The 25,809-nt window shown below is 47.8% G+C and overlaps 1 protein-coding gene across 1 annotated transcript; it reads left to right on the forward strand.

The window, feature by feature from the left end:
- Positions 1 to 14,697: 14,697 nt before the first annotated feature.
- On the forward strand, positions 14,698 to 25,401 carry LOC127321601 (tRNA-uridine aminocarboxypropyltransferase A-like). Its single transcript, XM_051350624.1, has 2 exons — positions 14,698 to 15,623; positions 25,207 to 25,401. The coding sequence occupies exon 1, from the start codon at positions 14,725 to 14,727 to the stop codon at positions 15,538 to 15,540; it is 816 nt and encodes a 271-aa protein (XP_051206584.1). The 5' UTR covers positions 14,698 to 14,724; the 3' UTR covers positions 15,541 to 15,623; positions 25,207 to 25,401.
- The last annotated feature ends 408 nt before the right edge of the window (positions 25,402 to 25,809 follow it).

Raw genomic sequence — 25,809 nt, forward strand, 5'->3', positions numbered from 1 at the left:
GTCTATGCTTGTGAATGATAGGACTAATGTTGATCCTAATAATGTTCCATTAGCTTCATTGGTTGCCCAAGAAGAACATGTTGATGTGAACTTCATTAAAAATAATAATTTCAACAACAATACTTATCGGAACAATTCTAGTAATAACTATAGGCCATATCCTTATAATAATGGTAACGGTTATGGTAATTCTTATGGGAATTCTTACAACAATAATAGGAACACACCCCCTGGTCTTGAAGCTATGCTTAAAGAATTTATTAGTACACAAACTGCTTTTAACAAATCTGTTGAGGAAAAGCTTGATAAAATTGATATTCTTGCTTCTAAGGTTGATAGACTTGCCTCTGATGTTGATCTTTTAAAATCGAAAGTTATGCCTAATAAGGATATTGAAAATAAAATTGTTACTACAGCAAATGCCATCCAAGTTAGAATTAATGAGAATATAATATTGATGGCTGAATTGCATGCTAGGTGGGAAAGAGAAGAAAATGAAAAACTAGCTAAAGAGAATAATGTAGCTAAAGTTTGGACTATTACTGATGTCTACGGGAGCTTCTATTCTTGTAGACAGTGTTGGGCCTCCAAGAGCAGAGGTTTGTAGAACAGCAGCAAGTTTTCCCTTAAGTGGATCACCCAAGGTTTATCGAACTCAGGGAGGAAGAGGTCAAAGATATCCCTCTCATGCAACCCTGCAACCACAAAGCAAGAAGTCTCTTGTGTCCCCAACACACCTAATAGGTGCACTAGTTCGGCGAAGAGATAGTGAAATACAGGTGGTATGAATATATATGAGCAGTAGTAACGATGCCAGAAAATAGCTTGCTGGCGTGTAGTTGATGGTGGTAGTATTGCAGCAGTAGTAACACAGTAAAACAGTAAACAAGCAGCGATAGCAGTATTTAGGAACAAGGCCTAGGGATTACACTTTCACTAGTGGACACTCTCAACATTGATCACATAACAGAACAGATAAATGCATACTCTACACTCTTGTTGGATGATGAACGCATTGCGTAGGATTACACGAACCCTCAATGCCGGAGTTAACAAGCTCCACAATTTGTTCATATTTAAGTAACCTTATAGTGTAAGATAGATCAAAAGACTAAACCAAGTACTAACATAGCATGCGCACTGTCACCTTCATGCATATGTAGGTGAGATAGATCACATCAATAGTATCATAGCAATAGTTAACTTCATAATCTACAAGAGATCATGATCATAGCATAAACCAAGTACTAACACGATGCACACACTGTCACCTTTACACACGTGCAGGAGGAATAGAACTACTTCAATAACATTGCTAGAGTAGCACATAGATAAATTGTGATACAAACTCATATGAATCTCAATCATGTAAAGCAGCTCATGAGATCATTGTATTGAGGTACATAGGAGAGAGATGAACCACATAGCTACCGGTACAGCCCCGAGCCTCGATGGAGAACTACTCCCTCCTCATGGGAGCAGCAGCGGTGATGAAGATGGCGGTGGAGATGGCAGCGGTGTCGATGGAGAAGCCTTCTGGGGGCACTTCCCCGCTCCGGCAGCGTGCCGGAACAGAGACTCCTGTCCCCCAGATCTTGGCCTCGCGATGGCGGCGGCTCTGGATGGTTTCTGTGGGTTTCATCGAACGTATCAGGGTTTTTGATCCAGGGGCTTTAAATAGGCGAAGAGGCGGCGCAGGAGGGTCGAAGGGGCGACGACACCATAGGGCGGCGCGGCCAGGGCCTGGGCCGCGCCGGCCTATGGTCTGGGGGCCCAGTGCCCCCCCTCTGGTCCTTCCCGGGTGTTCTGGATGCTTCCGGTGAAAATAGGAACTTGGGCGTTGATTTCGTCCGATTCCGAGAATATTTCGTTACTAGGATTTCTGAAACCAAAAACAGCAGAAAACAGGAACTGGCACTTCGGCATCTTGTTAATAGGTTAGTTCCAGAAAATGCACGAATATGACATAAAGTGTGCATAAAACATGTAGATAACATCAATAATGTGGCATGGAACATAAGAAATTATCGATACGTCAGAGACGTATCAGCATCCCCAAGCTTAGTTCTGCTCGTCCCGAGCAGGTAAAACGATAACAAAGATAATTTCTGGAGTGACATGCCATCATAACCTTGATCATACTATTTGTAAAGCATATGTAGTGAATGCATCGATCAAAACAATGTATATGACATGAGTAAACAAGTGAATCATATAGCAAAGACTTTTCATGAATAGTACTTTCAAGACAAGCATCAATAAGTCTTGCATAAGAGTTACTCATAAAGCAATAATTCATAGTAAAGCATTGAAGCAACACAATGGAAGATTAAGTTTCAGCGGTTGCTTTCAACTTGTAACATGTATATCTTATGGATAGTTGTCAATGCAAAGAAATATAACAAGTGCAATAAGCAAGTATGTAAGAATCAATGCACAGTTAACACAAGTGTTCGCTTCTTGAGATGGAGAGAAATAGGTGAACTGACTCAACATAAAAGTAAAAGAATGGTCCTTCAAAGAGGAAAAGCATCGATTGCTATATTTGTGCTAGAGCTTTGGTTTTGAAAACATAAAGAGAGCATAAAAATAAAGTTTTGAGAGGTGTATGTTGTTGTCAACAAATGGTAGCGGGTACTCTAACCCCCTTGCCAGACAAACCTTCAAAGAGCGGCTCCCATTTTATTTTATTTTTGGATGGCACTCCTTCCAACCTTTCTTTCACAAACCATGGCTAACCGAATCCTCGGGTGCCTGCCAACAATCTCATACCATGAAGGAGTGCCTTTTTATTTTAGTTTTATGATGATGATGACACTCCTCCCAACCTTTGCTTACACAAGCCATGGCTAACCGAATCCTTCGGGTGCCGTCCAACAATCACATACCATGGAGGAGTGTCTATTTTTGTTAATTAATTCGGGACTGGGAATCCCATTGCCAGCTCTTTTTGCAAAATTATTGGATAAGCGGATGAAGCCACTAGTCCATTGGTGAAAGTTGCCCAACAAGATTGAAAGATAAACACCACATACTTCCTCATGAGCTATAAAACATTGACACAAATCAGAGGTGATAAATTTTGAATTGTTTAAAGGTAGCACTCAAGCAATTTACTTTGGAATGGCAGAAAATACCATGTAGTAGGTAGGTATGGTGGACACAAATGGCATAGTGGTTGGCTCAAGTATTTTGGATGCATGAGAAGTATTCCCTCTCGATACAAGGTTTAGGCTAGCAAGACTTATTTGAAACAAACACAAGGATGAACCGGTGCAGCAAAACTCACATAAAAGACATATTGAAAACATTATAAGACTCTACACCGTCTTCCTTGTTGTTCAAACTCAATACTAGAAATTATCTAGACCTTAGAGAAACCAAATATGCAAACCAAATTTTAGCATGCTCTATGTATTTCTTCATTAATGGGTGCAAAGCATATGATGCAAGAGCTTAAACATGAGCACAACAATTGCCAAGTATCACATTACCCAAGACATTATAGCAAATTACTACATGTATCATTTTCCAATTCCAACCATATAACAATTTAACGAAGGAGAAACTTCGCCATGAATATTATGAGCTAAGAACACATGTGTTCATGTGAACCAGCGGAGCGTGTCTCTCTCTCCCACACAAGCATGATGTAATCCAATTTATTCAAACAAAACAAAAAACAAAAGCACACAGACGCTCCAAGTAAAGTACATAAGATGTGATGGAATAAAAATATAGTTTCAGGGGAGAAACCTGATAATGTTGTCGATGAAGAAGGGGATGCCTTGGGCATCCCCAAGCTTAGACGCTTGAGTCTTCTTGATATATGCAGGGGTGAACCACCGGGGCATCCCCAAGCTTAGAGCTTTCACTCTCCTTGATCATAGTATATCATCCTCCTCTCTTGACCCTTGAAAACTTCCTCCACACCAAACTCGAAACAACTCATTAGAGGGTTAGTGCACAATAAAAATTAACATATTCAGAGGTGACACAATCATTCTTAACACTTCTGGACATTGCATAAAGCTACTGGACATTAATGGATCAAAGAAATTCATCCAACATAGCAAAAGAGGCAATGCGAAATAAAAGGCAGAATCTGTCAAAACAGAACAGTTCGTATTGACGAATTTTAAAATGGCACCAGACTTGCTCAAATGAAAATGCCCAAATTGAATGAAAGTTGCGTACATATCTGAGGATCATGCACGTAAATTGGCTTAATTTTCTGAGCTACCTACAGGGAGGTGGACCCAGATTCGTGACAGAAAAGAAATCTGGAACTGCGCAGTAATCCAAATCTAGTACTTACTTTTCTATCAAAGACTTTACTTGGCACAGCAAAACACAAAACTAAGATAAGGAGAGGTTGCCACAGTAGTAAACAACTTCCAAGACACAAATATAAAACAAGGTACTGTAGCAAAATAACACATGGGTTATCTCCCAAGAAGTTCTTTCTTTATAGCCATTAAGATGGGCTCAGCAGTTTTAATGATGCACTCGCAAGAAATAGTATTTGAAGCAAAAGAGAGCATCAAGAGGCAAATACAAAACACATTTAAGTCTAACATGCTTCCTATGAAAAGTAATCTTGTAAATAAACAAGTTCAAGAAGCATAATGCAACAAGCATAGAAAGATAAAACAAGTGTAGCTTCAAAAATTTCAGCACATAGAGAGGTGTTTTAGTAACATGAAAATTTCTACAACCATATTTTCCTCTCTCATAATAACTTTCAGTAGCATCATGAGAAAACTCAACAATATAACTATCACATAAAGCATTCTTATCATGAGTCTCATGCATAAAATTATTACTACTCCCAACATAAGCATAATCAATTTTAGTAGTTGTAGTGGGAGCAAATTCAACAAAGTAGCTATCATTATTATTCTCATCATCAAATATAGGAGGCATAGTATAATCACAATAACATTCACTCTCCATAGTAGGTGGCACCAAAAGACCAATATCATTATAATCATCATATATGGGAGGCAAAGTATCATCAAAGAAAATTTTCTCCTCAATGCTTGGGGGACTAAAAAGATCATGCTCATCAAAGCCAGCTTCCCCAAGCTTAGAACTTTCTATATTATTATCAACAATGGTGTTCAAAGCGTTCATACTAATATTACTACCAGCATGCAAATAAGATTCCATAGGTTTTTTAATTTTCGCATCAAACAATCCATGTTTTAAATCAGGAAACAGAAATAGAAGCTCATTCTTGTCCATTATGCCAAACTAGTGTAAACAAGAAACAAAAAGATGCGATTGCAGGATCTAAAGGAAATAGCTTCGAGTACTTACAGCGCCGGAAAATAGCTTGGTAGCCAAGGTCCGGAGTGTGAGTACCTTTTACCTTTCCTCCCCGGCAACGGCGCCAGAAAATAGCTTGATGTCTACGGGAGCTTCTATTCTTGTAGACAGTGTTGGGCCTCCAAGAGCAGAGGTTTGTAGAACAGCAGCAAGTTTTCCCTTAAGTGGATCACCCAAGGTTTATCGAACTCAGGGAGGAAGAGGTCAAAGATATCCCTCTCATGCAACCCTGCAACCACAAAGCAAGAAGTCTCTTGTGTCCCCAACACACCTAATAGGTGCACTAGTTCGGCGAAGAGATAGTGAAATACAGGTGGTATGAATATATATGAGAAGTAGTAACGATGCCAGAAAATAGCTTGCTGGCGTGTAGTTGATGGTGGTAGTATTGCAGCAGTAGTAACACAGTAAAACAGTAAACAAGCAGCGATAGCAGTATTTAGGAACAAGGCCTAGGGATTACACTTTCACTAGTGGACACTCTCAACATTGATCACATAACAGAACAGATAAATGCATACTCTACACTCTTGTTGGATGATGAACGCATTGCGTAGGATTACACGAACCCTCAATGCCGGAGTTAACAAGCTCCACAATTTGTTCATATTTAAGTAACCTTATAGTGTAAGATAGATCAAAAGACTAAACCAAGTACTAACATAGCATGCACACTGTCACCTTCATGCATATGTAGGAGGGATAGATCACATCAATAGTATCATAGCAATAGTTAACTTCATAATCTACAAGAGATCATGATCATAGCATGAACCAAGTACTAACACGGTGCACACACTGTCACCTTTACACACGTGCAGGAGGAATAGAACTACTTTAATAACATTGCTAGAGTAGCACATAGATAAATTGTGATACAAACTCATATGAATCTCAATCATGTAAAGCAGCTCATGAGATCATTGTATTGAGGTACATAGGAGAGAGATGAACCACATAGCTACCGGTACAGCCCTGAGCCTCGATGGAGAACTACTCCCTCCTCATGGGAGCAGCAGCGGTGATGAAGATGGCGGTGGAGATGGCAGCGGTGTCGATGGAGAAGCCTTCCGGGGGCACTTCCCCGCTCCGGCAGCGTGCGGGAACAGAGACTCCTGTCCCCCCGATGTTGGCCTCGCGATGGCGGCGGCTCCGGATGGTTTACGTGGGTTTCGTCGAACGTATCGGGGTTTTCGATCCGGGGCTTTAAATAGGCGAAGAGGCGGCGCGGGGAGGGTCGAAGGGGCGAGGACACCATAGGGCGGGGCGGCCAGGGCCTGGGGCGCGCCGGCCTATGGTCTGGGGCCCGGTGCCCCCTCCGGTCCTTCCCGGTGTTACGGATGCTTCCGGTGAAAATAGGAACTTGGGCGTTGATTTCGTCTGATTCCGAGAATATTTCGTTACTAGGATTTCTGAAACCAAAAACAGCAGAAAACAGGAACTGGCACTTCGGCATCTTGTTAATAGGTTAGTTCCAGAAAATGCACGAATATGACATAAAGTGTGCATAAAACATGTAGATAACATCAATAATGTGGCATGGAACATAAGAAATTATCGATACGTCGGAGACGTATCAATTACCACCACTAGCAATGCTAATGCTCCACATGTTGCTGCACCTCTTACTAATAATGGTGAAAGAATTGGTGTTGGCAATGTTTCCACTTCTAATGCAAAGCCTGCAAAACTGCCGGAAACTGCTGAAACTGCCTGTGATAAAACTGCTGAAATTTTTTCCAACATTGGGGATGATGATCCCATTGCTTTAGATTATAATGGTTTGGATTTTGATGATTGCCACATCTCTGAAGTTATAAAGTTCTTACAAAGGCTTGCTAAAAGTCCCAATGCTAGTGCTATAAATTTGGCTTTCACAAAACATATTACAAATGCTCTCATAAAAGCTAGAGAAGAGAAACTAAAACTTGAAACTTCTATTCCTAGAAAGCTAGAGGATGGTTGGGAGCCCATCATTAAGATGAAGGTCAATGACTTTGATTGTAATGCTTTATGTGATCTTGGTGCAAGTATTTCTGTTATGCCTAAGAAAATTTATGATATGCTTGACTTGCCACCATTGAAAAACTGTTATTTGGATGTTAATCTTGTTGATAATGCTATAAAGAAACCTTTGGGGAGAGTTGATAATGTTCGCATTACCGTTAACAATAACCTTGTCCCCGTTGATTTTTTTGTCTTGGATATTGAATGCAATGCATCTTGCCCCATTATATTGGGAAGACCTTTTCTTCGAACTGTTGGAGCTATCATTGATATGAAGGAAGGTAATATTAAATATCAATTTCCTCTTAAGAAAGGTATGGAACACTTCCCTAGAAAGAGAATGAAGTTACCTTTTGATTCTATTATTAGAACAAATTACGATGTTGATGCTTCATCTCTTGATAACACTTGATATACACTTTCTGCGCCTAGCTGAAAGGCGTTAAAGAAAAGCGCTTATGGGAGACAACCCATGTTTTTACTACAGTACCTTTATTTTATATTTGAGTCTTGGAAGTTGTTTAATACTGTAGCAACCTCTCCTTATCTTAGTTTTGTGCATTGTTGTGCCAAGTAAAGTCTTTGATAGTAAGGTTCATACTAGATTTGGATTACTGCGCAGAAACAGATTTCTTTGCTGTCACGAATCTGGACCTAATTCTCTGTAGGTAACTCAGAAAATTATGCCAATTTACGTGAGTGATCCTCAGATATGTACGCAACTTTCATTCAATTTGGACATTTTCATTTGAGCAAGTCTGGTGCCACTTTAAAATTCGTCTTTACGAACTGTTCTGTTTTGACAGATTCTGCCTTTTATTTCGCATTGTCTCTTTTGCTATGTTGGATGAATTTCTTTGATCCATTAATGTCCAGTAGCTTTGTGCAATGTCCAGAAGTGTTAAGAATGATTATGTCACCTCTGAACATGTAAATTTTTATTGTGCACTAACCCTCTAATGAGTTTTTTTGAGTTTGGTGTGGAGGAAGTTTTCAAGGATCAAGAGAGGGAGATGATACGATATGATCAAGGAGAGTGAAAGCTCTAAGCTTGGGGATGCCCCGGTGGTTCACCCCTGCATATTCTAAGAAGACTCAAGCGTCTAAGCTTGGGGATGCCCAAGGCATCCCCTTCTTCATCGACAACATTATCAGGTTCCTCCCCTGAAACTATATTTTTATTCCATCACATCTTATGTGCTTTGCTTGGAGCGTCGGTTTGTTTTTGTTTTTGTTTTTGTTTGAATAAAATGGATCCTAGCATTCATTGTGTGGGAGAGAGACACGCTCCGCTGTTGCATATGGACAAATATGTCCTTAGGCTTTACTCATAGTATTCGTGGCGAAGGTTGAATCTTCTTCATAAAATTATTATATGGTTAGAATCGGGAAATGCTACATGTAGTAATTCTAAAATGTCTTGAATAATTTGATACTTGGAAATTGTTGTGCTCATGTTTAAGCTCTTGCATCATATACTTTGCATCTATTAATGAAGAAATACATAGAGCTTGCTAAAATTTGGTTTGCATATTTGGTCTCTCTAAAGTCTAGATAATTTCTAGTATTGAGTTTTGAACAACAAGGAAGACGGTGTGGAGTCTTATAATGTTTACAATATGTCTTTTATGTGAGTTTTGCTGCACCGGTTCATCCTTGTGTTTGTTTCAAATAACCTTGCTAGCCTAAACCTTGTATCGAGAGGGAATACTTCTCATGCATCCAAAATCCTTGAGCCAACCACTATGCCATTTGTGTCCACCATACCTACCTACTACATGGTATTTCTCCGCCATTCCAAAGTAAATTGCTTGAGTGCTACCTTTAAATTTCCACCATTCGCCTTTGCAATATATAGCTCATGGGACAAAATAGCCTTAAAAATTATTGTGGTATTGAATATGTACTTATGCACTTTATCTCTTATTAAGTTGCTTGTTGTGCGATAACCATGCTTCTGGGGACGCCATCAACTCTTTGTTGAATATCATATGAGTTGCTATGCATGTCCGTCTTGTCTGAAGTAAGGGAGATTTACCACTTATTAAATGGTTAGAGCATGCATAATGTTAGAGAAGAACATTGGGCCGCTAACTAAAGCCATGATCCATGGTGGAAGTTTCAGTTTTGGACATATATCCTCAATCTCATATGAGAACATTAATTGTTGCTACATGCTTATGCATTAAAGAGGAGTCCATTATCTGTTGTCTATGTTGTCCCGGTATGGATGTCTAAGTTGAGAATAATCAAAAGCGAGAAATCCAAATGCGAGCTTTCTCCTTAGACCTTTGTACAGGCGGCATAGAGGTACCCATTTGTGACACTTGGTTAAAACATGTGTATTGCGATGATAATCCCGGTAATCCAAGCTAATTAGGACAAGGTGCGGGCACTACTAGTATACTATGCATGAGGCTTGCAACTTGTAAGATAATTTACATGATACATATGCTTTATTACTACCGTTGACAAAATTGTTTCATGTTTTCAAAACCAAAGCTCTAGCACAAATATAGCAATCGATGCTTTCCTCTTTGAAGGACCTTTCTTTTACTTTTATGTTGAGTCAGTTCACCTATTTCTCTCCACCTCAAGAAACAAACACTTGTGTGAACTGTGCATTGATTCCTACATACTTGCATATTGCACTTGTTATATTACTTTACATTGACACTATCCATGAGATATACATGTTATAAGTTGAAAGCAACCGCTGAAACTTAATCTTCCTTTGTGTTGCTTCAATACCTTTACTTTGATTTATTGCTTTATGAGTTAACTCTTATGCAAGACTTATTGATGCTTGTCTTGAAGTACTATTCATGAAAAGTCTTTGCTTTATGATTCAGTTGTTTACTCATGTCATTACCATTGTTTTGATCGCTGCATTCATTACATATGCTTACAATAGTATGATCAAGGTTATGATGGCATGTCACTCCAGAAATTATCTTTGTTATCGTTTACCTGCTCGGGACGAGCAGGAACTAAGCTTGGGGATGCTGATACGTCTCCGACGTATCGATAATTTCTTATGTTCCATGCCACATTATTGATGATATCTACATGTTTTATGCATAATTTATGTCATATTTATGCATTTTCCGGCACTAACCTATTAACGAGATGCCAAAGAGCCAGTTGCTGTTTTCTGCTGTTTCTGGTTTCAGAAATCCTACAAAGGAAATATTCTCGGAATTGGACGAAATCAACGCCCAGGGGCCTATTTTGCCACGAAGCTTCCAGAAGACCGGAGGGGAGACGAAGTGGGGCCACGGGGCGCCGCCACATTAGGGCGGCACGGCCTACAGGGGGCCCGCGCGGCCCTGGTGTGTGGGCCCCTCGCGTCGCCTCCTGACCTGCCCTTCCGCCTACTTAAAGCCTCCGTCGCGAAACCCCCAGTACCGAGAGCCACGATACGGAAAACCTTACAGAGACGCCGCCGCCGCCAATCCCATCTCGGGGGATTCAGGAGATCGCCTCCGGCACCCTGCCGGAGAGGGGAATCATCTCCCGGAGGACTCTTCACCGCCATGGTCTCCTCCGGAGTGATGAGTGAGTAGTTCACCCCTGGACTATGGGTCCATAGCAGTAGCTAGATGGTCGTCTTCTCCTTATGTGCTTCATTGTTGGATCTTGTGAGCTGCCTAACATGATCAAGATCATCTATCTGTAATGCTATATGTTGTGTTTGTCGGGATCCGATGGATAGAGAATACTATGTTATGTTGATTATCAATCTATTACCTATGTGTTGTTTATGATCTTGCATGCTCTCCGTTATTAGTAGAGGCTCTGGCCAAGTTTATACTCTTAACTCCAAGAGGGAGTATTTATGCTCGATAGTGGATTCATGCCTCCATTAAATCTGGGACAGTGATAGAAAGTTCTAAGGTTGTGGATGTGCTGTTGCCACTAGGGATAAAACATTGATGCTATGTCCGAGGATGTAGTTATTGATTACATTACGCACCATACTTAATGCAATTGTCTGTTGTTTGCAACTTAATACTGGAAGGGGTTCGGATGATAACCTGAAGGTGGACTTTTTAGGCATAGATGCATGCTGGATAGCGGTCTATGTACTTTGTCGTAATGCCCAATTAAATCTCACTATACTTATCATATCATGTATGTGCATTGTCATGCCCTCTCTATTTGTCAATTGCCCGACTGTAATTTGTTCACCCAACATGCTATTTATCTTATGGGAGAGACGCCTCTTGTGAACTGTGGACCCCGGTCCCATTCTTTTACATTGAATACAATCTACCGCAATACTTGTTCTACTGTTTTCTGCAAACAATCATCATCCACACTATACATCTAATCCTTTGTTACAGCAAGCCGGTGAGATTGACAACCTCACTGTTTCGTTGGGGCAAAGTACTTTGGTTGTGTTGTGCAGGTTCCACGTTGGCGCCGGAATCCCTGGTGTTGCGCCGCACTACATCTCGCCGCCATCAACCTTCAACGTGCTTCTTGACTCCTACTGGTTCGATAAACCTTGGTTTCTTACTGAGGGAAACTTGCTGCTGTATGCATCACACCTTCCACTTGGGGTTCCCAACGGGCGTGTGCTTTACGCGTCATCAAGCTAAATTTCTGGCGCCGTTGCCGGGGACCTGAAGAAAAGTTACACCACAAAGATTTCTATCTCCCACGTCAACTGCACGCCAGCAAGGACACGCCCCACAACGATGGATTCGTCGTAACTTCCCATGGCGGAACCCTCCCGGTTCCGGCCTCCAGACGCTGCTGGCCCCACGGTGGGCGCCAACTATCGTTGCCTATTCGACGGTACCCCGGAGGAGGGATCCTCACGAGGGGGAAAAGAAGTAGGGGCCATAGGGCGGAGTGCTCTTGAACGGTGGTACGCGAGTTACCCAGCTTCGGAACACCTGCACGATGACAGGGCCTACTGCTGCTTGTCGGGAATTATCTGGGCGCTTTCGCGTTGTTACAATGAGTTGTGGTTGTGCCTCTAGGGCTCAAGGGATCCGGCTTATAAAGGCGCACGGATCTAGGGTTTACATGGAGAGTCCTAGCCGGAATACAAGTTGCCTAACTACGGTACAATATCTTGCCGTGCACGTCAAGGATCCGCCTTTCTTCAGGACACTGCTGGATTCGGATATTTCATGGGCCTTCACGGATCCGGCCTCCTTCGTAGGTCGATTGGGATCCGGCTTCCTGTTCCTGGGCTGGACTTCATCCTTCAGGATCTACAGCAACTGGGCCGCCCGATGGGCCACATGCCACATCACCATCTGTGGGACACCCGGGCTTGCCGGATCTAGGCCATGTTGTTGATATACCATCAACACATCATCTAACGCATCATCATATCATCTTCTCTATCCATAATTTATCGATAAAAAACCAAGAAATTAAATAGGGTTCACTCCACCAAAAAAATCTTCCAAAATTATGTATCTAGGCACCCGGTCGAATAGGTTGTGGGTTGGGTGGGCGCGATGCATTGTTGTACACCGAGCAACGTCATGCATGTAAAAAGCATACATGTTCTTTCTAATTTATTGATTTAAAATTCTAAATATTTAGAAAATTTATTATATTTATTTAGACTAACCTACTAATAGTTGCAAAAGTGACAATTTCTTGTTTTACAATTGGTTTTGCAGGGAATTGCATAGATATGAATACTTGTCCTAATTGGAGTCAAATTTAAAGTTTCCTGAAACATGCCTCTACAGAACAGTTTTTAAACATTCTACCGTGGACCCTCGTAGATGAAGTCAAATGAAAATGGCGCAATTGATAAATTTTGGGGAATTTCCTGGAGATCCATTTTGATATAAAACACGTCCCAAATGGAGTTTGTATGCTCCTAATAATCCGGTTTTACTGAAGGGTACAAAAGTAGTTTCAGGATTCCAAAAGTTGGTGACGTGATTGACTTAAACTCTTGCCATATATTATGTATTCAGCCAATCCACGTCTTTATGGACTTGTGGGGATAGAGTGGTGTCCCTAGGAAAGTTCTAGAGGTGTTCAAAAGCTCTTGGATCAAATGGGTCTCACATTGCATTTTGACCTCTATGTATTGAGGGGAAAACCTACTTTTGAAGACACCAAGCCAAAGCCACGTAAATCCCTCCTGGCAGCCACCAAGGAGGGGGAGAAGCTCCTCTATTGTTGCACCATCTCCAAGGAAGGCGGGGGGCAAGGGGTGCTGCCGCTGTGGGCGCATTCTCCATATCGACCATCGCGACTTCTTCAACGAGCTCCTCCTCTCCATCGAACCCGTGATCTTTGTAATGTATCTCCTTTGTGAGTAGTTTCCCATGCATGTTTCTGAGGGCACATAAGATGAATTGGTTATGATTTCTATATAGTATCTATGAGTATTTGGCCAAGTTCTATGGTTTGATGTGGTTCTATGATGGTAATAATATGAAAACTTTAACTGATGTTACTTCATTTATATGGGCTCATAGGGTTGCACCCTAATGTAATGAAAGATAGTATGGATAGAAGGTGATGATAGAAACCTTGTCCCAGATCTTCAGTGTTTCATTACAGGGGTTTATATGATATGGGACCTTATAACTTAAAGCAATGGTTGGACATTTTAACTATGTCATAATAAGCTCTAGTTGACTCATTTATATGGCTTAAGGACCAATCATTAGGGGTGTGTTTGCTTATGCTTGTGGACACACCTATGTTAGGTTCCGTCTAAAAAGACTAAAACTTGACAAGATGCTTACCATACTATTTAAAAAATATTTATGTCATGAAGTCTATGTCGTCCTCGGGAAGTTTGTCACACATAAGTACACACCTGAGCTAGTCCTCTTGTTGCATAAAAATTGAGCTTACTATCAAAAGAGCATTTGCTTTCTTGCATATTTACTTTCTTGCACTTTTAATTTTAAAAATTTCCAAAGTAATCCTTCGTGTTTATTTAGTTTGTTAGTTCAGAGATAATTATAATAGTGATATCTAATTTGAGAAAATAAAATACCTAACTTTTAGGTCCTCGTGGGATCTTAGTTGAGTGAGATTTTCTTCATTTGAGAAAAGTGCAGCTGTGGTACACACAAAGGTGCAACTCACTCCACTTGCACTTTTCCGACAAAAATGTCAAATGTGCAATGGTTACACTTTTTTTTAGGTGATTAAAACTTGAGGAATTCTCTGTAGACAGATACATATTAAAAACGTCAAGCTCTTTAAAAAAAAATAGGAGCAAGGCAATCTGAACCGTGTAGACCATTGCAGAGGTTTCATTTTTTTTACGATTTCCGATTCATTCGTCCAAAATCGCACCTGAAGTACCAATTTTGATATTTTGATGGGCCAAACTAGGATGAATGGGCCACGGCCCCTGCTATACCCTGTCTTCAGCGAGTAACCATGGACAAAAATCACAAGATGGATTTGGACTTGCCACTCTCCTCCTCCGTTTCCGACGAGGACGCCGGCGGCGACACGCAGACCCTAACTGGCCGCGCCGTCTGCCACGCCGGCTGCGGCCGCCCGTCCCGCGTCTGCCTCTGCCCGCACCTGCCGCCGTCCCCGCTCCACACCTCCGCCACCGTCGTCGTCCTCCACCACCCCCACGCCCTCCACCGCAACCCGCTCTCCACCCTCCCCCTCCTCGCCCGCTGCCTCGCCAACCTCCACCTCCTCCCCGGCCGCCGCCTCCGCCCCTCCTCCACCCCGCTCCTTCCCAGTGCTCCCTCCCCAAACCCCGTCCTCCTCCTCTTCCCCTCGCCCGCCGCCGCCGACCTCGCCTCCTGGTGCCGGTCCACCCCTCCCTCCGCGCGCGCCAATCCCACCCTCCTCCTCCTCGATGGAACCTGGCAGCTGGCCAAGGAGATGCACGCCGCCAGCCTCCCGTTCCTGTCCTCCTTCGTCGTCCCCGTCTCCCTGCCCGTCGACAGCGGCGTCGACGGGGACAGCATGTTCGAGTCGGAGCTCGTGGTCAAGAAGGAGCCGCATAAGGGGTGTATGAGCACGATGGAGGCAGCCGCAAGGGCGCTGCGGCTTCTGGAGCCGGAGGGCAGAGGCGCGGAGATCGAGGAGACGATGGTGAGGGTGCTCAGGGCGATGGTCGCCTTCCAGGCCGAGCATTTGCAGCACCGTAACATCAAACCGAGGCCAAAGATGAGGAAGAAGAAGGATATCAAGAGGGAGGAGGAGATGAAGAAGAATGCCGGGTTGGTGTGACTGAACTTCTGCGGATTTGGGTTTGGATCACTGATGGATTTGCGCCGTGTGGGATTACATACCTGTGAGGCCTTCGCAACAAGGTTTGCGCTCATCTTTTCTAGCACAGAGATGGTACTTCTTCACTTAGCTTATAATGCTGGTTGTTTTGAACAATGGCTAGATGTATGAAAAAATTGAGTTCACTAATTGATTTTGATGGTTTTGGCACATAATTTTTCTGCAAGACCATACATGTTGGCCACTGTAAGGTTCTGAAGTAATGATGCGCTAAGATGTGTATGCTATTGGGCGTGATCCTTTTGCGTGTTCTTTCTGAACCAGGAATTTACTTGAAACTTTTTATTGGGCTAAGATTATATCTTATGGTACTATCAATATTGGGATTTTTTCTGAGTAAATCACTGATCGACGACCTTAATACCTATTTCAAAGATGGATAAGGAGTAATCGGCTGTGACACGGAAAAAAAATCTTTTTGTAGTTCATCGTTTATTAGCAAAAATAGAAAAGGTAAATGTGAAGGAGGAGAATACCTAAAGAACAATTAATTGTAAATTTGGCTAATACTAAATTCGACAGTAACAAAACCAAGCTAAACTGTCTTAGAGAAAACCACTGTAGCTAAGCATGACAATTAGGGTTTTGCTCCGAGCAATACATGGTACCTAAATGTGACCTGCCCTGACCACAATGTCTAACCTGTTCATCAATTTAGAAAGTGTGCTAGGCACTAATGTTCGCTCAATGCAGCGCCATCTTGATCTCCGAAAACATATACTTGTTGACCTTACCATCTAAATGAGTAAACATCATGAATGCATTTACTTTTTTATCAACGAGGCCACATGGTCCCAAATTTTATTGAATAAATTGGAGTCACAGGGAGTAGTCTTAAGAACTATAAATCATTACAAGTCAGCGCATCTCCTCAACATAATGCATTTTCTAGCTATTAAGAACCAAACTACTTGTCCATCCAAACCACCAGAAAGCTACAGAACTTAAACCATTTTGCAGAGGAAAGCAAAAATAATCTCTAGTAGTTTGCTTAAGTGATAATAGAACAAGCTCTCTCATCGTTAGCGCATTTGAAACCCCTGGTTCTAGGAATCAACTGTCGCTGATCCTTTTTGTACAAAGGGCCCAGCCATGTCAACGTCCATAAACTTCACTTGCCACATCGCGGAGATGATCAGGCACCAGCTGCAGTGCTCCGCGAGCTCTTTCTTTGTGAAGGATTTTCCAAATATCCAGCAATCAACAAAGAGAGTAAATAACATCAGTAGGGTTATTAAGTAATCCCTCCGTTCCAAAAAAAGCTGTTCAACTTTTTCTAGATTCGGATGTATCTATATTCTATAACTAAAATGTCTGTATACATTCATATCTAGACAAAGTTGAGCAGCTTTTTTAGTGACAGAGGGAGTATAAGTTTTTTGAAAACAAGCACTATTTCTTGTCTTCCATAAGTTCAAAAGTAGACCAGCTGCACTCATTTGCTCGACCGGGACATCAAGCAGAGCTGCATGAATATCAGGACATGCTCCTTCTCCAGCTTCATCCATCGACATCCCTCACATCAGCACCTCCATCAACAAATTTTACAAGACTCTCATCTTCCCTTGCAGTCCCACACTCATCTATCTTCTGAAGATCAACTGTCATCTCCTGTCAGCCATCACAGCTACAGAAACAACCTGATCATTTCCAATTTTAAAAAGCCCAGGGAATGTAGCTTGATCAACACCATGCTGCATTTCTCAATTCTTTGATCATGCAAGCTCCATTTGATATCTGAAATAAACTCGAAATGTTTTAAACTTGCTTAAATGTTCAGACAACTACATGCATCTAGATAATCCTAAAACTGCGGGTACAACAGCGACTAGGATTACAATAGTAGCCAATGCATAACGTAGACACATTTCCATAATTTTTTTTTATCTTCTTCAGCTTCAACTTGGCTGCATTCAATAAAAAAAAAACTTGGCTGCATCTGCCTTCATCTTGTGTTCATGAGATATCTGCCAAATTCAAGCCCGTTTGGATATTTTCTTCTCGAATCTACTTCGTTTCTTCCTGCATCTTCTTGTTTGCCTCCTGTGCTAGTTCCATCTTCTCTCCTCTCCTCTTGTGTTCTTCATCGGCTTTGTTCTTCTCCCTGATTGTAAAGTTTGGATCTTCTAATAGACACATCTTACCTTCAACACACAACCTAAACTCGGACTGCATATCGCAGGCACACTGGGAAATAGAGAAAGTTTGCAAAACGATCGTATCGGCAAATTTTCACAAAAATCCACAAGCGACTAAACCCTTAAACCCTAGAAAAAATTACGTCGTCTTAAGAGTCCACCCGACTGCGCCAAGTGGCTACTATCCGCGTCCCCGTCAATGGAAGTAGACGAGGAGGCTTCGGAGGGGACTCAGGCCGGCGGGGGATCTGTGTGGGCAGGTCCTGCTCGGGCGTGGATGCGGCAGGAGTTCCTCTTAGGCCTCAGACTTGGAGGATACGATGGCGGGGCGCCAGACTGAAAGGAGCGGCAGTGGTGGCATCTGCCTGTGCTGTTTTTTTTTTTTTTTTTTTTTTTGCCTGTCCTCTAAAACTGCAACATTTTATAGGATTTGCCCTTTTAGGGCGTCTACTAGAGATACTCGAAGTGTCCACCATGAAAAGGAATCCACCACAAAGGCACTTGGGAAATTCTTAAGGTCAGAATAGAGATCACCAGTAAACCGGGGAACATTTTTTTTGAGGGTTCACCGGGGGGAGCAAAAGGCTCCCACCTGAATAATTTTGTATTTCCTTCAGTTTATCGCAAGAAAGGGCGAAGACCCCAGGTTTTTGTGCAGCAGTACATGGGGGGAGAGGGAGACATCTCCCAGCGCAAAGGGGGAGAGCTCAGCACACACACACAAACGGGGCATCTATGGTCGCTCAGGGAGGAGGAAAGTGAGCCAGAGATCGACGTCTTCACGGCAAGCAGATGGAAGCCGCGCACGCCACAACACAGCATCATCCCTGCATCTCTTGAGAACAAGGCGAAGGGACGGCGCTAGCCCGTTGAAAACCACATCGTTCCTGTGCTTCCACAGTTGCCACACGCAGAGGAGGCGTAGCGTCGACGCCGTCCGGGGGTGCACGACCGCAGGCAGCATACAGGTGCCAGCAGCAGAGGCATCAAGAGCAGGATCGGGAGCCACGCCAATGGCGGCCCAGAAACATTGGGCGAAGGGGCAGCCGAAGAAGATGTGGCCAGCCGTTTCCGTCGAGGCGGGGCAGATGGGGCAGCCGCTGTCGGCGAGAGCGATGATTCCCTTCCGCAGGAGGTTTGCTCTGCATTGGATCCGGCTTTTCATCAGCAGCCACCCGAAGAATTTGACCTTGGAGGGGGCATAGCTGCGCCACACGAAATCGTGGTGCTCGTCCAGCACGCCACCATAGCTGCACAGGCGATAGAGCGAAGCCGTGCGGAGGCGCCCACCAGCGCGGCCGCACAGGGGGAGAGTGCGTGTATCCATGCTCTCGTTCAGGTGGGTGGCGGCGCAGACACGCTCCAGAGCCTCTTTCTGGCGGGCGGCGACGGAGGACAGCTTGGGAGTCAAGATGGGGGCGAGCCCACTTAGGATTACCTGGCGGACGGAGGCACCGTGGAGGGTGCAATGGGAGAACAGCTCCGGGTAAGACACGGCGAGGGGACCGGCCGGAAGCCACCAGTCGAGCCAGAAAGCCACACGCCGCCCGTCGCCCAGGGCCACCCGAGAAATGCTGCGGTAGAGGGGGAGCAGGCGTTGCAGCGAGGACCAGTGTGCCCCACAAAGAGGCGGCGCAGCACCGGAAAAGTCGAGCGGGGCGCCGTCCAGGGAGTCCCAAACCCACCTAGGCCAGGACTCGGCGGGGGCACAGTGGAGACGATGAAGCAGCTTGACCAGGAGGCACGTGTTCTGGGTGGCAAGGCAGCGCACGCCGAGGCCGCCCTCCTCCTTCGGGCGGCACACCTGATCCCAGGCAACGAGGCACTGCGCGCCGGAGACCTTGTCGGTGGCAGCCCACATGAAAGCACGACGCAGGCGGTCGAGAGCCGCGAGCACGCCGGGAGGCAGCTCGAGAGCGCCCATGGCGAAGGTAGGGAGGGCGTCGAGGACAGCATTGACCAGCACCAGCCTGCCGCCTGCGGAGAGAAGGAGGGCGCGCCAACCAGACAAGTACTTGTCCACCTTCGCGATCAAGGGGGTGAACGCCGCGAGCCGAAGCTTTTCAGCAGACAGCGGAAGCCCGAGGTAGGTTTGAGGGAAGCCCTCGACGCGGCAGCGCAGCTCCTCTTGGATTTGCTGGAGCACATCAGGCTGGACGTGCATGGGCACCAACGTGCTCTTGCTGTAGTTTATCGCCAGCCCCGTGGCGCGCTCGAACTGGCCAAGCAAAGAGCGGAGGCGCCTCGCAGCGCCAACGTCGGCCCGGAAGATCAGGAGGGTGTCGTCCGCGTACTGGAGCACGGGGCAGGCAGCACCGTCCACTAGCGGGTGCTGTAGGACCGTGTCGCGGCGGATCAGGCGCTGCAGCACGTCGGCGATGATGAGGAAGAGGTAGGGGACAGGGGGTCCCCTTGGCGGAGCCCACGGACGCACCGAATCCACCGTCCAGGCACGCCGTTGAGGAGCACGGCGGAGCGCGAGGAGGTGAAGATGGCGTCGAGCCAATCGCACCAGATGGGCGGGAAACCCCTCGCCAGCATCACCGCCCGAAGACTGGACCAACTCACGGAGTCGAAGGCTTTGGCGAAGTCGAGCTTGAGGACGACGACCGGAGCTCTCCGGCGGTAGCAGGTTTGGACAAGCTCGGTGGCGAGGACGAAAGTCTCCGAGATGCTCCGGCCGGCGAGGAAGCCAGTTTGATCCGCGTCGATGAGCTCGCCGATCTGGCGCTGGAGACGGAAAGTCAGAGCTTTGCAGAGGATCTTGACGGAGCTGTTTTGGAGGGACACCGGCCGGAAGGCGCTCGGCGCGAGCACACCGGCGGCTTTGGGCAGCAGCACCACATGAGCCCTGTTGATCCTCTCCAAATCGACAGAGCGGGAACAGAATTCTTCAAAAAGGCGCTCCAGGCTCGGGCGGACCGAATCCCACGCGGCCCGGTAGAAACTGGGCCCAATGCCATCAGGTCCAGGGGCGCTGGAGCAGTCCAGGGACGTGGCGGCCTTCTTGATCTCTTCAGAGGAGAAGGCGTGGACGAGCTCAGCGCCGTCGACACGCGCACAGCCAGCATACAGCTCATGCACGTCAAAATCCCAGTGCACGTCGGAGCGACGACCGAGCAGGTTGAGGTAGAAGGAGTGGAGAGCCGCGGCTTTGGCCTCGTGCGTGGCGACCGTCACGCCGGCGACGTCCAAGACGCGGATGTTGTTGCGTCGGAGGCGTTGGGAGGCCCGCGCGTGGAAGAATTTGGAGTTCTCGTCGCCCTCCACAATGGCGCGGAACTTCCCTCGCTGTTTCCAGTACGCAGCACGAGCGAGAACCAGCCGCTCAAGAGTAGTCCTGCAGGAGACACGAAGCCGGAGCTCATCGGAGGAGAGAGGGCGTGTCTCCTCGGAGAGGTCCAGAAGGTCAATCAAGAACACACAATTGTTCTCAAATTTAGGATCATAACGGTGGGAGCGTTTCCAGACCTTGGCAGCGGAGCGGAAGGACTTCAGGCGGGCCGCAAGATCCCCAGCCGCATCGGCACGCGCAGCAGGAGAGTGCCAAGCAGGGAGGGTAGTTTGGAGGAAGAGAGGATCCTTGAGCCAGGCGTTTTCGAAACGAAAACAGCGCGTCCGAGGGATGGAGGTGGAGGCCGTGACCAAGAGAGGAAAATGATCCGAGGTTGGGCGCGGGAGGGAGGAGAGAGAGGAATTGGGGAGAGCCAAATTCCAGGCATGGTTGAAAAGGGCGCGATCGAGGCGGGCCAGGACGAGCGCGTCGCGTTTGTTGGACCAAGTGTATAGCCGGTCCGACAGGGGGAGCTCGAAAAGAGCTAACTTGCAGATAGAGTCGTTGAAGGAGGAGGCCAAGGAGATGTCAAAATTAGCGTTATTTTTGTCCGAGGGATCACGCAGGAGATTGAAATCGCCGATGATCAGCCATGGGATGGGGAAGAGAGGGCCAAGGTTCTCGAACTCGTCAAGGAATTCCGGCGACAGGGCGTGGTTTGCGGGCGCGTAGACATTGGTAATGGCAAACACGAGGTCAGAGAGGGAAGATTGGAGCGTCAGAGTGAGCGAAAAACGGCAGCGGTGGGTAGAAACAAGGGAGTATAGGTTAGCGTCCCGAGCCGTGAGGATGCCACCCGAGCTTCCGATGGCGTCGACGGTCTCGAAGCAGGAGAGTTTGGGAGGGAGGAAACTAGAGAGGACGAAGCGGTCGATGGCGGCCAGCTTGGTCTCCTGGATGCAGATGATGGAGGGATTTGCGGAGGAGATCGAGTCGCGGACCACGGGGCGTTTCTTGAGGCAGCCCAGCCCTTGCGTGTTCCAGGACTCGATGGTTAGATCACGGAAGGCACTAATCATTGAAACAAAGAGCACCAACAGGTTTACAGGGATTACAGGGGGAAGAACACATCGACACACACGCACACACGTCAAGACTACACGGATCGAGAGGACACAACACGGGGAGGGATAAGCACAACGCGGACAGGTTAATTCCGACGCCGTGGCACACACAGAAGGAACTACACATCGTCACCGGCAGGCACCGACGTGGCAGAGGCGCAGATGGAGGCCGCGAGCGCAGCAACGGCGCGCTTGCGGAGGGGCTTAGTGTGCGCAGCAAGGGCACTGTGCTTGTGCACCTGCTTCTGCAGAGCCGCGGTGCAGCTCCCCAGCGCGTCTTTCAGGCCGCGCAGCTTCATGGCCCGGGCTTCGACGGGCTCGTAGTGCGGGGGCTCCTTAAGAGCCAGACGGGAGCTCCTCTTGACTGGAGGGGGAGGAGGAACGGCCGCAGCACCACCAGCGTTGGACAAGGAGGGAGCGTCGGAGTCGGAGTCCAGCTCCGTGATCACCACGCCACGGCGCCTGGTGACGGCGAGGGGTGGGCCAGAGCGGAGCGAGTCGGCGCCTTCCTCGGAGCCCACCACAGAGCACCAGGTGATGGTCAGGGAAGTCGAGGAGGACGAGGACCGAGGCGGCGAGGGCAGGGAGCCACCTGGCGAGCTGGCCACGCTGTCCAGCATGGCGAGGAGAGCAGCATGGCTGTCCAGAGCGTCGTCACGATCACCCACACCACGCTCACCACGCGACTCGTTGTCCGCATGGGGAGCAGGGGGGAGCCGCGCCGGAACAAGTGGCAGCCCGCCGTGGCGACGGTGGAAAAGGGGCGGCGGCGGCGTACGGAAGAAAGGCACGTACTCCCCGTCGCTGTCGTAGGAGTCCTGCAGCCTCCAGACACGGATCTTGCGGATAGTGATCAGGCGCGAGCCCCAGGGTTTGCGGGAGAGGAGCACTTCGTTTGGGACGAAACGCTCGCGCTTGAGGCGAACGACGGCGCGCACCACCGCGCAGTCCGTGCCGGTGAGGCAGGCCGCATCCACCTCAAGGGTTTCTCCAAAGGAGCTGAAGGAGGCGGCGACGCCGAGGTTGCTCAGGTGCTCGACCGGCACGCGTCGGGCCAGGACGAGCGCCACCCACGACATTTCGCACGGAATGCGATCAGCCTCTTCCTCGCGCACAAGGCGAAAGGTGGCGCCGTCAAGGTGAAACGGCTGGTGAAGCATGGCTAACTCGCGGTCCTCCTCCGACAGAAACCGCGCGTAGAGGTCGCCGATCGACGAGCCCACGCCGGTGACGTGCAGACCTGGGAGCTCGGCGAAGATGGCCTCCGCGAAAGCGCTCGAGGGAGAGGTGAAAGGAGGGAGCGCGTCGATGAACACGACCGCCATGCGGCGCGCGGCCTCCATGTCCCCGGGCGGCATGAAAACTTCAGCGGGGGGCTCGAAAGCGGAGTCGTCCGACTCGACCTCCTCCTCGTCCTCAGCAAGGGGGCCAGGGTCGGGGAGGCCGCTGCGAGGCGGCTCCACCATGGGGATAACCCTCTCGACCGCCGGAGCCGCCACATGGCGCGAGGACTCGCCAACCTCAAAGAGGGGACCGGCGCGCCGTGCTGGAGACGACGAACGTGCGCGACGGCCACCAACAGAGAAGGGGAGTGGCGAGGGGAGGGCCGAGGGGTAAGGCGTGGCCGGGCGACGCGGCGCGGCCGGCGGTGGCGGAGTGGTGACGGTAGGCACAAAGGTGGGCTGTGGGAACGGCATCGTGTACTCGCGGAGCCGGTGGCCTGATCGTCCACAACCGCAGCAGCGGATAGGATCCCGACACTCACGCACCAGGTGGAGGGGAGAGAGACAGCGAAAACAGCCGTCCAGGCTCAGGTTTAGGGTTTTGAAGGGGGCGGACGGAGTTTTGGGTTGGGGAGCAGCCGGGCACCGGGCGGCCTCCAAATAGGAGCGGGGAGCGGGGCTGGTGAGCGCATTGATCGCAGCAGGAGATCGTGCAGCCGGAGAACCTGGGATGGCGTTGGACTCGAGAGCGGCATGGGCAGGCCGCGGGGCTCCGGCGTAGGGAGGTAGGGGCGCAGAGGACGCGTCTTCCTTGAAGGAGGAAGAGACCTCTGACGGGACGGCGTTCGACGACGAGGGGCATGCCAAAGTTTGGGCGCGGGGCAGCGGTAATAAACCCTCTCCACCAAACCCAACGGAAAACACGGGAAGACGCGACCAGACGGGTTTAGGGCGACGTTTGCGACGCGCCCGCGAGCGGCTGCCAGGTGGGGCAGTCTCGGACAGGTCAGCAGCGGCCCCCACAGCGGAAGCGAAGGAGCCATGGAAACACAGACCAAAGCGCTCGCAGTGTTTTGCCCCGGCGGAGACGATGAAGGAAGCGACCGCCGGCGAAGCGACGAGGACGTGGAAAACGTTGGAGGAAACGGCAGAGGGAGAAAGGCGATCGTCGGAGCCACAGAGGAAGAAGGTGAGGATCTCACCCATGGCGGTAACAGAGAAACAGGGTGAGATGAAGGGCGGGGTCACCCAGATCTCACCCAAGATCAAGGGGAAACGCGGGGAGAACGAGATCAGGGAGGCGAAACGGGAGAGGATGAAGCGTTGGAACACCTCACCTGGCACGATGCAGCGGCGAGAGCGGGCGCGACTGGGGTTTGCGGCACCGCCGACCGCATGGAGCGGGCCTTCTGAGGGGCCGCCGCCAGGCGGAGCAGCCGCGGGGGAGGCGAGTAGGAGGGGGCTTTGGCTGGGCGGGGCGGAGGTGGCGGGTGCTGTGGCTGAGAGGGGGCTCTGGCCGCCGGCCGCCGGAGCAGCGACGGGCGGGGCTCCCGCGTCGCCTACAGCGTCGCGAGAGCACATGACTCTGCTAGCTGCGTCGCGAGAGCACATCCGTCTGCAGGAAAACCGGGGAACATCGAAGGATCAACTGCTTGTTTTGCATCAACTTGGTACTTTGGCAGCTTGTTCTGTCGGGGACCAGGTCATCATCATCAGGGACTCCCATTTAGAGGTGTTCGACATTGTGCAACTGATTAGTTGTAAATAAATGGTACTATTTCACATGATTTATGAGTATATTTCGAGATTTTGATCAGTAACAATATACATCTTGGTTTGTTTGGTAGATCTGAAGCGAGATGATTATAGAGAAATCAGCAGCTTGTGAGATGAAACTCTCGAGTCGAAGTCCGCAAAGGTGAAAAATTCGTAGACTCTTTTGCTAGGGAACATATGTTTGCTATGTGCAGTCATTAGCCTGAATACCAGCAAATGTTTCGTTATTAGAGCGTGACTTCCATCCTTAATCTTCTGTTAGACTGCTGTATTGATAAGGGGTGGTCCGATCTTCTCAGTAAGCAACGGTAGTGATGATGATCACGGGGTGATGGCAGCGGAGATACACGACGAGGAAGTGGATGATAACTTGTATGACGCAACGAGATCTCTCGATTGGTCCATGTCGCCAATGCAACAACTCTCAACCCTGCAAGATATTCGCAACTCCACACACTTGCGCACGTAGCCGCCGACCACGAAGCGGTAAATTGCAACCGTCTAATTTCCAATGGAACAGCATATCACACAAGACTTTTTCAGGATCTACACAATATCAAGCAATATGGTGTAGGGATTCAATAGTTTTGCTAGAGCAAACAACTAAGAACTAGTGTTTATCTTAAACGTGGTCTAAAGCAGCTAGGGGGGCGTCCTGGGCACTTATATAGGCG

This window comes from Lolium perenne, chromosome 5 (assembly GCF_019359855.2).
Source record: "Lolium perenne isolate Kyuss_39 chromosome 5, Kyuss_2.0, whole genome shotgun sequence".
NCBI lineage: Eukaryota > Viridiplantae > Streptophyta > Magnoliopsida > Poales > Poaceae > Lolium > Lolium perenne.

What these genes read in the sequence shown, in the direction of transcription:
- LOC127321601 (XM_051350624.1), top strand. Translation starts at nt 14,725, where the DNA reads ATGGACAAAAATCACAAGATGGATTTGGACTTGCCACTCTCCTCCTCC.